General features: G+C 41.4%; 1 protein-coding gene across 1 annotated transcript in view; it reads right to left on the bottom strand.

The window, feature by feature from the left end:
- DPP3 (dipeptidyl peptidase 3) overlaps positions 1–15,093 on the bottom strand; it is a 122,238-nt gene that overhangs the window by 4,434 nt on the left and 102,711 nt on the right. Inside the window, 1 exon segment of the mRNA XM_073605244.1 lies at positions 12,552–12,714. Coding sequence (XP_073461345.1) covers positions 12,552–12,714 — 163 coding nt within the window.

Below are 15,093 nucleotides of genomic sequence, written 5' to 3'. Positions count from 1 at the left end.
AGAGATACTGATCGTTTCAGGGTGTCAAACATTGCAGCCAGATATATCTCACCTGTTGTACTAGGGATACAGTAACTGACGTTTTTCTTAGTTGATTAACCAGTCGAATTTCCTAAATGTCTTTGTGGATCGTGAGCTGCTTTGGACTTTTTGTCAGGAGTAGAATATTGTCCAGGTAATGATATACCCAGAGATCCCTCTCTTTCAGGGGAACTAAGACGTCAATGAAGACTTTTGTGAAGACTCTCGGTAAGGTGCAGAGTCCAAAAGGCATACAACAAAATCGTAGATGGACTTGATTGACTGCCAATTTCAGACATTTCTGGAATGTAGGCAGGCTAGGGATATGTAGATAGGCATCTTGGAGGTCTATTGACACCACCTGATCCCTCGGTTGGATAGTTTAAATAAGCATTTGTAGTAAATCCATATTGAGGCTCTCAAGGTATATGTTATGATTTATTCTCTTTAAATCCATCACTGGTCTCCATCCTTCATTTCTCTTTTATACCAGGAACAGGGTGGAGTAAAAGCCTGTAAACTTTTTGATGGAGGGTACCAGAATAGATGCTCCCTGCAGCTGTAGTTAGGCCAAAAACTGCTAAAGAATCCCCACCGTTGCGATCACCTAAGGGTCCCGACATTGATCTGCTCAGACTGTTGCAAAATGTTTCAACCTGGCTCCAACCAGGACCGTCTGGGCAGGCCTTGCGTCAAAACACTTTGTTTACTCTTGGGGGGTAGAAAGGGCCTTCTGTTTATGTGCCTTCAGCAAGGTCGCCTGGGTGCTCCTCCAGGTTCTTTTGCCATTTTTACCCTGCCAAGACTGTGTGAAGTCTCTGACTTCTGACTGCTGGAATCCCGCAGAAAATACCCTGGAATGCCTTAACCTTCTGTCTTGAGGCAAAAGACCTGATTTACCTCCTGTTACATGAGTAATAGCCTTCTCTTTAGTTTAGACGTGGGTCGGCTGCCGAAGGTTTCAGCCATAAAGCCCACTTGGCTGTGAAAGAGTGTAAGATTGCTCTGGTGAACCACTAATCTTCGAACAGATTGTCGATCTATGGCTCTTACCCCAGATAGATTAGTTTGCTGCAGTAGTCAACCCCAAATTACTAAGGTTTATCGCTTGCCTCCCCCACCAGCTAGAGAAAGGGGTGGATGCTCTCTCATACCCATCTAGGTGCAGTCTAGTATATGACTTCCCTTCATGGACTTATCTTGAAGTTCCTCTCGAGACTCAACGGAAGCAATAACAGTCATAGTGGTTCTACCATATCGGCCAGGGTTGTGGTTCCCTCTGGGGATGCACCATGTGTCCTTCACCTATTGACACAAGGAAGGTTTTCAGCCACTGAAACCCTCACAGGCTGGACCTTCAAATATGAAGGTTGAAAGGAAGAGGTTCGAGTCCCTAGGCTGCTTATCGGAAGTAATTTTGACTCTTCTGAAAGCTAGAAAATCTTCAACAAATGACTTATACGCCAAAATATAGGACAAGCTTGTGGCTTACACAGTTGGGGCAGGAATCGATCCTATAACACTCTCAGCTTTGCACCTGTTGGGATATCTTCAGACTGGTTACGACCACTTTAATCCCAGGTTGAGAAGTCAGAGTAGGATTACTGCCAGCCCCTCTGTTGTAACAAGGCATATTACACAGCGTAAATTTTTTTTTTAAATTATGCCGCTAAATACCTTATTTCAGATCGCCTATGTGCGGTCACATGATCTCCCACCGCTCTCCTCCCCTGATCAAAGGACTACAGCGGGAGGCAACGTGATTGCTGTGCTGTCAGCTCTGCCCCTCTTGCTGTAGTCCTTGAACTGGGAGAGGAGAGTGGCAGGAGGCCATGTGCCCGCACAGATTAGATTATTAGAACAGAGGGGCTGGCAGTAATCCTACTCTTTGACTTTACTGCTAGCTACTAATATTAGCAGGAAGGAAGGGGCTGGGAGGAGATTGCTCATACACTAGAAGCTGACAGGCAGGGAGGGAGGAGGAGATGGGGAAGAAAGGATTGACTAACACAGCGGGATCACGGAGGCACAAACTGACCATGGTATCATGGATCAGCAGCCATGATTACCATGGTCAGTTCACCTAAGGGGACACAGGAATAGGCTCAACCAGGTTTTTTACAGCATAGAAAGGGACAGATTAGACAGCACAAGCACTATACTGTTTAACCTGCTTTAAAGCAGTAGTATAGTCATTTTTTTAACTTTTACCTACAGGTAAGCCATAATAAGCCTTTGCAAAGGCTGAGGTAGACTGAGAAGAGACTGGTGAAAAAGGGGGGATTCTATAAAAAGTCACCAGGGCAAACACTATAGCTAACAATCTGGAGAACATATATGATGTAGGGGCAACACAGAAGTCAGAGCCCTGGTAGGTAAGATAGTAATTAGTAAGTATTCATCCTAGCTCCTGTGACCGAAGTGGTGCAGAAACTAAAACAAGGGTCTTTTGGTTCAGAAGACCTAAAAGGAGCAGGAGCAGAGGTAGGTCTGCTAGTTTGTGCAGTGACATAATAATGTAAAGAGTTGGGAACTGAAGAGAGTGCTGGTGGTGGAGGATTAGTCTGTAAACCTGAGAAGGCACTCTACACCTGAATGTCCAAATGGAAAACTACTCTAAAGCCGGCAAGGATCAACAAACACTTGGAAAAGTGGGGGTGCATCTTCTTGCTGAAGGCTTTCCTGACAGTTTAACAGGTTTCTTCTCCTGACCTTGTAGGTGGTTGGAGGATCAAGCTGGTAAAGGTCTAGTAGTCCCTTCTCCAGAACTAGGTGAGGAGAGGAAGGAGACTGACAACCTTTTTTTAGACCTCTAATACTGAGGCAGGTATACTGTAAGTCCTGTTCTCCGATGATATCCTTGATGTAGGTCTAAAGAAACGCTGTCGCTCAAAAACCAAGCAGGTCAGGTGCTCCTTGGATGCAACGTCCTTCCAGTACTTTAAACAAAGTGCTCTGTGCATTTGTATGACAGCAGGCGTATACTAGAGACAAATCTAGAGGTATCCAGCAGGCCATCTCCACTCAATTGTTGGGTTTCAGACACCTGTTTCAGGTGTTCCCCCTCTTTCCTTGGGGGGAGGTCTTGCTGTCTGGTACCTGCGGCACAAGTGAGTTTAGATACATTTTTCACATACATCAAATGTATTTTGTGTAGCAATTACTTTTTACTGTTATTTATTTTTAGTGGGACTGCTTTAGCAGTCCCACTATTGTTATTTGTTTTTATTTATTTTTATTATTAGTGGGAATGCTTTAGCAGTCCCACTATTATTATTCGTTTTTATTCATTTTTATCTATTATTCCGTACGTTTTTTGGCTCTGCAGAACTTCTGCATACTTTCAACTATTAAAACCATTCAACTATTAAAATGTTCGTCTCTTTCAGCTGATGATGGGACTTTTTCAACTTTTTTTCTACTATTTATACTTTTTAAAATACTAAGCTTTTTAACACTTTTTTTTTAACATTAAAGTCAATGACAGCATGCTTCAGATCCTTAAAATCTTCTTCCGCTCCCAAAAGTTTCAGCTTCTTCATACTTTCACCTACAGACGCCAAACAAACTTTAAAATGTTCACAAAATATTCAGCTATCTGGCTATATCTTTTCAGTTTGATATCTTTTACAGTTTTTGTGAAAAAGCTGTTTGTTTAGTGGTCATTTCAGGAAATTTTAGCGATTAAACAGAGTGTACTGTGCTGCTCTTGTTGCTATGGTTACCAAAGCTTCTGTTATACACAGTGATGGACGGTGGGGGAGGTGGCTGGAGCATCTCAGCTCTGATTACAGAGCCCCGGGGGGGACAGACACACCATGTACTGATTTATAATAAAGGAATATGATGGGGCAGTTTTGATGGGGCAGTTTTGATGGTGGCAATATGATGGGGCAGTTTTGATGGTGGCAATATGATGGGGCAGTTTTGATGGTGGCAATATGATGGGGCAGTTTTGATGGTGGCAATTCTAATGGGGCAGTTTTGATGGTGGCAATTCTAATGGGGCAGTTTTGATGGTGGCAGTTTTGATGGTGGCAATATGATGGGGCAGTTTTGATGGGACAATTCTGATGGGGCAGTTTTGATGGTGGCAATATGATGGGGCAATTTTGATAGGGCAATTCTGATGGGGCAATTTTGATGGGGCAATTTTAATGGTGGCAATATGATGGGGACAATTTTTATGGAGCAGTTTTAAAGGTGGCAATATGATGGGGCAGTTTTGATGGGGGTAGTTTTGATGGTGGCAATATGATGGGGCAGTTTTGATGGTGGTAATATGATGGGGCAGTTTTGATGGTGGCAAAATGATGGGGCAGTTTTGATGGGGCAATTTTGATGGGGCAATTCTGATGGGGCAGTTTTGATGGTGGCAATATGATGGGGCAGTTTTGATGGGGGCAATATGATGGGGCAGTTTTGATGGGGACAATTTTGATGGGGCAATTTTAGCAATTCAGCTATTCAGCATTCCCATGCATTTTCCCCAGGAAATGCATTTTCTAGTTATTAGTGGGACTGCTTTAGCAGTCCCACTATTGTTATTCGATTTTATTTATTTTTAATTCTATTTAATTTTATTCCGTACGTTTTTTGGCTCTGCGTAACTTCTGCATACTTTCAGCTATTAAAACCATTCAACTATTAAAATGTTCGTCTCTTTCAGCTGATGATGGGACTTTTTCAACTTTTTTTCTACTATTTATACTTTTTAAAATATTAAGCTTTTTAACACTTTTTTTTAATATTGAAGTCAATGGGAGCATGCTTCAGATCCTTAAAATCTTCTTCCGCTCCCAAAAGTTTCAGCTCCTTCATACTTTCACCTGCAGACGCCAAACTTTAAAATGTTCACAAAATATTCAGCTATCTGGCTATATCTTTTCAGTTTGATATCTTTTACAGTTTTTGTGAAAAAGCGGTTTGTTTAGTGTTCATTTTAGGAAATTTTAGCAATTAAATAGAGTGTACTGTGTTGCTTTTGTTGCCATGGTTACCAAAGCTTCTGTTATACACAGGGGGGGAGGTGGCTGGAGCATCTGAGCTCTGATTACAGAGCCCGGGGGAGGGGACAAACACACCATGTACTGATTTATAATATAGGAATAGGATAGGGCAATTCTGATGGGGCAGTTTTGATGGGGCAATTCTGATGGGGCAGTTTTGATGGGGGCAATTCTGATGGGGCAGTTTTGATGGTGGCAATATGATGGGGCAGTTTTGATGGTGGCAATATGATGGGGCAGTTTTGATGGTGGCAATATGATGGGGCAGTTTTGATGGTGGCAATATGATGGGGCAGTTTTGATGGTGGCAATATGATGGGGCAGTTTTGATGGGATAATTCTGATGGGGCAGTTTTGATGGTGGCAATATGATGGGGCAGTTTTGATGGGGCAATTCTGATGGGGCAGTTTTGATGGTGGCAATTCTGATGGGGCAGTTTTGATGGTGGCAATTCTGATGGGGCAGTTTTGATGGTGGCAATTCTGATGGGGCAGTTTTGATGGTGGCAATTCTGATGGGGCAGTTTTGATGGTGGCAGTTTTGATGGTGGCAATATGATGGGGCAGTTTTGATGGTGGCAATATGATGGGGCAGTTTTGATGGTGGCAATATGATGGGGCAGTTTTGATGGTGGCAATATGATGGGGCAGTTTTGATGGGGACAATTTTGATGGGGCAGTTTTGATGGGGACAATTTTGATGGGGCAGTTTTGATGGCAGTAGGATGGGGCAGTTTTGATGGCGGCCGTTTTAGCAATTCAGCATTCCCATGCATTTTCCCCAGGGAATGCATTTTCTAGTTTTAATTTTATTATGCCGTACGTTTTTTGGCTCTGCGTAACTTCTGCATACTTTCAGCTATTAAAACCATTCAACTATTAAATTGTTCGTCTCTTTCAGCTGATGATGGGACTTTCAACTTTTTTTCTACTATTTATACTTTTTAAAATATTTAGCTTTTTAACACTTTTTTTAACATTGAAGTCAATGGGAGCATGCTTCAGATCCTTAAAATCTTCTTCTGCTCCCAAAAGTTTCAGCTCCTTCATACTTTCACCTACAGACGCCAAACAAACTTTAAAATGTTCACAAAATATTCAGCTATCTGGCTATATCTTTTCAGTTTGATATCTTTTACAGTTTTTGAGAAAAAAGCTGTTTGTTTAGTGGTCATTTCAGGAAATTTTAGCGATTAAACAGAGTGTACTGTGCTGCTTATGTTGCCATGGTTACCAAAGCTTCTGTTATACACAGGGGGGAGGTGGCTGGAGCATCTCAGCTCTGATTACAGAGCCTGGGGGAGGGGACAGACACACCATGTACTGATTTATAATAGAGGAATGTGATGGGGCAGTTTTGATGGGGCAATTCTGATGGGGCAGTTTTGATGGTGGCAAAATGATGGGGCAGTTTTGATGGTGGCAATATGATGGGGCAGTTTTGATGGGGCAATTCTGATGGGGCAGTTTTGATGGTGGCAAAAATGATGGGGCAGTTTTGATGGTGGCAATATGATAGGGCAGTTTTGATGGGGCAGTTTTGATGGGGCAATTTTGATGGGGATAATTCTGATGGGGCAATTTTGATGGCAATATGATGGTGGCAGTTTTGATGGTGGCACTATGATGGGGCAGTTTTGATGGTGGCACTATGATGGGGCAGTTTTGATGGTGGCAATATGATGGGGCAGTTTTGATGGTGGCAATATGATGGGGCAGTTTTGATGGTGGCAATATGATGGGGCAGTTTTGATGGTGGCAATATGATGGGGCAGTTTTGATGGTGCAATTCTGATGGGGGCAATATGATGGGGCAGTTTTGATGGTGGCAATATGATGGGGCAGTTTTGATGGGGGCCGTTTTAGCAAATCAGCTATTCAGCATTCCCACGCATTTTCCCCAGGAAATGCATTTTCTAGTTATTTATTTCTTTATTATTCCGTACGTTTTTTGGCTCTGCATAACTTCTGCATACTTTCAGCTATTAAAACCATTCAACTATTAAAATGTTCATCTTTCAGCTGATGATGGGACTTTTTCAACTTTTTTTCTACCATTTATACTTTTTAAAATATTAAGCTTTTTATCACTTTTTTTTTTAACATTGAAGTCAATGACAGCATGCTTCAGATCCTTAAAATCTTCTTCCGCTCCCAAAAGTTTCAGCTCCTTCATACTTTCACCTGCAGACGCCAAACAAACTTTAAAATGTTCACAAAATATTCAGCTATCTGGCTATATCTTTTCAGTTTTATATCTTTTACAGTTTTTGTGAAAAAGCTTTTTGTTTAGAGGTTATTTCAGGAAATTTTAGCCATTAATCAGAGTGTACTGTGTTGCTTTTGTTGCCATGGTTACCAAAGCTTCTGTTATACAGGGGGGGGGGGGTAGGTGGCTGGAGCATCTCAGCTCTGATTACAGAGCCCGGGGGAGGGGACAGACACACCATGTACTGATTTATAATAGAGGAATATGATGGGGCAGTTTTGATGGTAGCAATATGATGGGGCAGTTTTAATGGGGACAATTTTAATGGAACAGTTTTAAAGGTGGCAATATGATGGGGCAGTTTTGATGGGGGCAGATTTGATGGTGGCAATATGATGGGGCAGTTTTGATGGGGACAATTTTTATGGGGCAATTTTGATGGCAATATGATGGGGGCAGTTTTGCTGGGGGCCGTTTTAGCAATTCAGCATTCCCATGCATTTTCCCCAGGAAATGCATTTTCTAGTTTTTATTTCTTTACTTCTTTATTATTCCATACGTTTATTTGGCTCTGCGTAACTTCTGCATACTTTTAGCTATTAAAATCATTCAACTATTAAAATGTACGTCTCTTTCAGCTGATGGTGGGACGTTTTCAACTTTTGTTCTACCATATATACTTTTTAAAATATTAAGCTTTTTAACACTTTTTTTTAACATTGAAGTCAATGGGAGTATGCTTCAGATCCTTAAAATCTTCTTCCGCTCCCAAAAGTTTTAGCTCCTTCATACTTTCACCTACAGACGCCAAACAAACTTTAAAATGTTCACAAAATATTCAGATATCTGGCTAGATCTTTTCAGTTTGATATCTTTTACAGTTTTCGTAAAAATGCTGTTTGTTTAGTGGTAATTTCAGGAAATTTTAGCTATTAAACAGTGTACTGTGTTGCTTTTGTTGCCATGGTTACCAAAGCTTCTGTTATACACAGGGGGGGAGGGGCTGGAGCATCTCAGCTCTGATTACAGAGCCCGGGGGAGGGGACAGACACATCATGTACTGATTTATAATAGAGGAATATGATGGGGCAGTTTTGATGGGGCAGTTTTGATGGTGGCAATATGATGGGGACAATTCTGATGGAGCAGTTTTGATGGTGGCAATAAGATGGGGCAGTTTTGATGGGACAATTCTGATGGGGCAGTTTTGATGGGGCAATTCTGATGGGGCAGTTTTGATGGGGCAATTCTGATGGGGCAGTTTTGATGGAGCAATTCTGATGGGGCAGTTTTGATGGAGCAATTCTGATGGGGCAGTTTTGATGGGGCAATTCTGATGGGGCAGTTTTGATGGTGGCAATATGATGGGGCAGTTTTGATGGTGGCAATTCTGATGGGGACAATTCTGATGGGGCAGTTTTGATGGCAATATGATGGGGGCAGTTTTGATGGTGGCAATATGATGGGGCAGTTTTGATGGTGGCAATATGATGGGGAAGTTCTGATGGGGCAGTTTGATGGGGAAATTCTGATGGGGCAGTTTTGATGGTATCAATATGATGGGGCAGTTTTGATGGGGGCCGTTTTAGCAATTCAGCTATTCAGCTTTCCCACACATTTTCCCCAGGAAATGCATTTTCTAGTTATAATTGTAAGTTGTTTCATACAATATATTGTTGCTAAAAATATTTTTCCAGTTAGAAATATTCAACTCCTGAAGAAGCGATGGATATAGTCGCAAAACATGTAGAGCAGAACTGTTTTTAATGGAGAAGTGGAACCCCAACTAAAAGGATATCCTCGTGTGTAGTATTTAGTATTATCACACAGTAAAACGATATCTAGTTTGTATATTAGGGGAACCACTGGTGGTCCAACTTTTATGTTTGACGCTATATATGTACTGTAATATGGTGATATACATGTATATTAATAAATTAATTTTGTTAGAAAAATTATTTACGTGCCTTTAAAGTCCATCTTATCAAATATCGCAAATCCTATACCTGTTTCACACAGTCAATCAGGAAAGGATCCCCAGCTGCAGTGGAAAAATCTCTTGAGGGATCTTGGCCATTTTGCCACAGTTTGGCAATTTAAGATCACAGCTAGAATAAGGTGAGGGACACAGTCTGCCAGTGAGAACTGGGGTTTAAAGAGGAATTGTTGTTGGTCTGTATAATTCTCAAATTAAGAATGCCCTCTACTAGTAAAATGGTTCCTCTGTTAAGTTGGGTCAATCGCAGATTTATGGTGGGTTTGTGTAACAAATTCCTTCCCAGGCAGGAACAGATCCAGTAAATGCTCAGGGGGGTCCCTGGGCCCATTGTAGTGTTTTCAATCCCTACTGAAGAATACCTCAAAGAGCAGGTATAAAAGAAAGTTTGGTGCAGCTGTAGGAGTTCTGAAAGACTGGAAACAACAGGCTGATTCAACAGATGCAAACAGTGTCCTGCATCAATAGTGCCTGAGACAGTTTCCTGTAAATCTGGGAAGATGGCAGAAGACTGCAATTTATCAAATATAGTCATATCAGAAAGAGACTAAGGTGACCCCCTAACAGAGTCAGATATGGTCCCTGCAACTGGTGGCCTGGCCACTTTCAAGAAAGATAGGAAAGCAGATAGGAAACTATTTCTGCAGGGGAAGGCACGGGAGTGCACTTGTTTTTGCAGTCAGCATCAGTGGGGAACACAGTGAATTTGTCTGCCAAGTCTTGAGTGACTGCAGTACAGACCCCAGAAAAAATAGCAAAAGATGCATCTTCACCAGGCAGAGCCAAGGAGGACTTGGATGATGAGGCGGAGCCTATATTTATAGGGCAACTGAATTCCATATTGCAGACACCAGTACCTTTAAAGGGCATAGAGAAAATTTCCAAGGAACCACAAGAGCACAGATGTCAAACTGGCGGCCCCTCAGCTGTTGCGCAGCTACAAGTCCAGCCTGACATCCCTGCACTAGAGGAACGTGAGCTGAGATAATCTGTAGCAGTAAGACTGTCCCCTCTGTATAGCAGGGTCTGAGTATGGCAATCCATAGCTAGGCGGAGGAAAGGCCAGTTCAGAGAGCTGTTGTAGAGACCAGCTCAAGCATCAATGAAGCAAGGAACCTTGACTGAAGAAAAAAATGCTAGCAAAAAAAAAAAAAAAAAAAAAAAAGTAGGTTATACTTTTACAAGTTGAGCAGGGAAAAATGTGTGCATCCTCCTAGGGCACTGACAAAATAACTGAGGCATGCTGCCAGTAGAAGAGGTTACCCTGTTTTAGTCTACATATTTTTTGTTTGCAAGTGTCCAATCTTCCTGTAGGTATCAATAAAAACCATACTTACTATGTCCCTTAACAGATGAGAAAAAAACAAGATTATATGCAGTTTTAGTCCTCTTTTTGCAACTATCTCCATGATGCAGATGTCAGAACTGTTCTGTATCATTACTTGCAGGTAGGCAAATAGGAAAGTCAAAAACAAAGCAGCATAACTGGAAATATAAACTGAAACCTACAGTACCAATGTGCAAACATAGCCAAAGCCATTACTGGAGCCAACAGTCAAAAAACACGGTTGTTTCTATTTCGCTACATACATGGTTCTTATAAAGCACTTTTCACTGTGTTCAAATTTTGAATACGATTATATGTACTCTTAACTTAGTCATTGCTCTTTTGGCATACTGTGTTCATCTACGAAAGGTAATAAGAATGCATTCCTAACACATGGTAAATGCATCCAAAATACAACCACTAAAAAGTCAAGGACACCATGCTCTTTGGTCCTGTTTGATAGTGGGATGTCAATGCAAACTAACCTTAAAACTTACCAAGCAAAAGCCAATTTACTCATGAAAATGTTTTTTAGATGCTGCAGGAAGAAAAAGTTTAGAGGTGCTGTTAAGCACATGGAAGCAGCGGGGCGAGAAATGGCCCAGCCCCAAGCTCAAAGGAGTACAAAAAAGTGGTAGTTTGGTGTTAAGGTTAGAGATGAGTTTGAAGGATTCCCCAGGTAATTTCTAGTGCCATGTAAAGTTATCAAATTAAACCTTAAACCCCATAAACCTTAAATCTTAGCTGAACATTCCTTTACATTCCTCTCCCCTGTAATCATGTAATCAATTAAATTAAATCATTCATTGATGTCTCAACCTAACTCCATACAGCCTGCTAAACATTCTGTAATGGATAACACATTTAACTACTTGCCGACCGCCTTCTGCAAATATACTACGACAAGGCAGCTCAGCTGCACAAACCAACGTACCTGTACATCGGTCTGTGCATGTGGTACTGTGGGAGCGCGCATGGGAAAGAGAGCCAGAACGGACATCTGTCAATGTAAACAAATCAGATCCCCTTCTGACAGGGGGAGGAGAGAGGGAGAGAGGGAGAGAAAGGCAGTCCATCCCCCATACAGTTAGAAACACCTCCAAGGGAACACAGTTAACCCCTTGATCACCCCCTAGTGTTAACCCCTTCCCTGCCAGTGTCATATACAGTGATTGGTGCATTTTTATAGCACTGGTTACTGTATTGGTATCACTGGTCCTCAAAAAGTGTCACTTGGGGGTCAGATTTGTTCGCTGCAATGTCACAGTCCCGTTAAAAATCGCAGATGGCCGCCATTATCAGTAAAAACAATAAAAAATAATTAAAAGGCCCTAAATCTTTCCCCTGTTTTGTAGACGCTATAACTTTTGCGCAAACCAATATACGCCTATTGCGATTTTTTTACCAAAAATATGTAGTAGAATACATATTGGCCTAAACTGATGAATAGATTTGTTATATATATTTATTTATTTTTTATATGTATTATAGCAGAAAGTAAAAAATGTTTTTTTTTTTCAAAATTGTCACTCTTATTTATAGCCCAAAAAATAAAAACCGCAGAGGTGATCAAATACCACCAAAAGAAAGCTCTATTTGTGGGGAAAAAAAAGGACATAAATTTTGTTTGGGTACAACTTCGCACGACCGCGCAACTGTCAGTTATAGCGATGCAGTGCGTATCGCAAAAAATGGCCTGGTCTGGAAGGGGGTGAATCCTTCTGGGGCTGAAGTGGTTAAAGGGTAAACCTGCTCAAAACTGACATCCCAGTTTTGGGCAGAAAGAAGTTGTTGAAGCAGGTGCTGAAGCCAGGAACGCTGGTGCGGAGCTCTTGACGCTGTAGTGCAGATAACAAGACTATGGGTATTATTAACATACTTTATTTTTATATCTAGTTGATTGTAATGGCTGACTGCACTTTATTCTATTTAATAAGCCTGCAGGCATTTCCATTGTGTCAAGGAGTTTACAGCCCTACCATTACTCACCTGTCAACCGTGTGTTTATCTGTACAAATGATTTTCGCTCCTCTTTTCTTAAGATCACAATGTCTCGCAGTGTAAGAAACTGATAGGGTTTGGAGTCTGTAACTTTGGAGTATCCATCATACATCTCACGTGCCCTGTCTACATCGGCTGTGGATTTATATACCTATGAAAATCGGAGGAATTGTGGAATAATAGACATTAATATAGATGTAAACTATAAACCATTTTATTCTAATTATATGGCTTTTTTATTTAAAAAAATATTAAAGAAAACAACCACTGTGATAACATGGATACCAGTATACCAGAATATGTATTACTGTGTCACCAGGGAGATACCCAAAAGCAGGGCAGTTCTGAGGTGGCATAAGAGACACGACATCTGCCAGTTGGACAACGTTTTTGAAGCTAATATAATTATATTGTGGGTAAAAAGGCAACAAATGTGACCATAGCAACATTTATGTAGATTGCGTGGAGTTCATATGAGATACAAAAGAATGCTGATCTTGAATATGCGAGATCTTTCAGTACAGAAGAAGGTTATTATCAATTGTATCAGCTGCTTTGTTGCTCCACTTCAAAGACAGCAGGGTTTACTAAAGAGAAATACTGTTCACTTTGCAATGGAGGTTGCGCCTGGCAAGGGAATAAGGTGAAGTTCTGCTGACCTTCATCATCCAATCGTGTGTAAGTAAAAATGCTGTTTTTTTATTTTCCTTGCACGATTGGGTATTCTTTGCATAGTTAAATTTCACCACATTAACGAAGCTCTGTGGAAAACTCCTTTGCAAAATGCAGCTTCCCTTGAAAAGTCAACAGCCTTTTTTGCCTTTTTGAAATCAACCACATTGTGTTTACAAATTGCCTCAACAGCCCTCAATGCCTGCATCTTTGCTGCTTATACATCAGACTAATGCCAACATACTCCTTTAGAACATAAAAAAAGCTCAAATGCAGATTTTGGGGTTGATTTACTAAAACCGGAGTTCAAAATCTAGTGCAGCTCTGTATAGAAACCAATTAGCTTAAAGGATTGTTGCCCACCCGATTTAAAGTGTTTTCAAATTATGCATGTCTAGTTTAGAAAAAAGATAGATTTGGTGATTTTGTACAAATATGTATGCAAATGGCTACTCTTTGTTGTGTATATCCAATATTATAAAGGGGAAGTGAACTACTGATACAGTATCTCACAAAATTCAATACACCCCTCACATTTTTGTAAACATTTTATTATATCTTTTCATGTGACAACACTGAAGAAATTACACTTTGTTACAATGTAAAGTAGTGAGTATACAGCTTGTATAACAGTGTAAATTTACTGTCCCCTCAAAATAACTCAACACAGCCATTAATGTCTAAACCGCTGACAACAAAAGTGAGTACACCCCTAAGTGAAAATGTCCACATTGAGCCCAATTAGCCCCCCCCCCCCGGTGTCATGTGACTCTTTAGTGTTACAAGGTCTCAGGTGTGAATGTGGAGTAGGTGTGTTAAATTTGGCGTTATCGCTCTCACTCTCATACTGGTCACTGAAAGTTCAACATGGCACCTCATGGAAAAGAACTTTGAGGATCTGAAAAAAAAAAAAATGTTGCTCTACATAAAGATAGCCTAGGCTATAAGAAGATTGAAATTGAGCTGCAGCACAGTGGCCAAGACCACACAGTGGTTAACAGAACAGGTTCCATTCAGAACAGGCCTCGCCATGGTTGGCCAAAGAAGTTGAGTGCACATGCTCAGCGTCATATCCAGAGGTTGTCTTTGGGAAATAGACGTATGAGTGCTTCCAGCATTGTTGCAGAGGTTTAAGGGATGGGAGATCAGCCTGTCAGTGCTCAGACCATACACCACAAATTGCATCAAATTGTTCTGCATGGCTGATGTCCCAGAAGGAAGCCTCTTCTAAAGATGATGCACAAGAAAGCCCACAGTTTGCTGAAGAAAATCAGACTAAGGACATGGATTACTGGAACCATGTTCTGTGGTCTGATGTGACCAAGATAAACTTATTTGGTTCAGATGGTGTCAAGCGTGTGTGGTGGTAACCAGGTGAGGAATACAAAGACAAGTGTCTTGCCTACAGTCAAGCGTGGTGGTGGGAGTGTAATGGTCTGGGGCTGCATGGGGAGCTACAGTTCATTGAGGAAACCAAGAATGCCAACATGTACTGCGACATACTAAAGCAGAGCATGATCCCCTCCCTTCGGAGACTGGGCCGCAGGGCAGTATTCCAACATGATAATGACCCCAAACACACCTCCGAGATGACCACTGCCTTGCTAAAGAAGCTGAAGGTAAAGGTGATGGACTGGCCAAGCATATCTCCGGACCTAAACCCTATTGAGCATCTGTGGGGCATCCTCAAATGGAAGGTTGAGGAGCCCAAGGTCTCTAACATCCACCAGCTCTCTGTTGTCGTCATAGAGGACTGGAAGAGGACTCTAGTGGCAACCTGTGAAGCTCTGGTGAACTAATCCCTTAATGAGCCACGGGGATGAGAGTCCTCGCAACATACGAACCAAATGAATGAAAG

Source organism: Aquarana catesbeiana, linkage group LG11 (assembly GCF_042186555.1).
Source record: "Aquarana catesbeiana isolate 2022-GZ linkage group LG11, ASM4218655v1, whole genome shotgun sequence".
Classification (NCBI taxonomy): Eukaryota; Metazoa; Chordata; class Amphibia; order Anura; family Ranidae; genus Aquarana; species Aquarana catesbeiana.
Note: the sequence above shows the minus strand (reverse complement) of the source record. Positions and strands in the feature narration are given on the sequence as shown.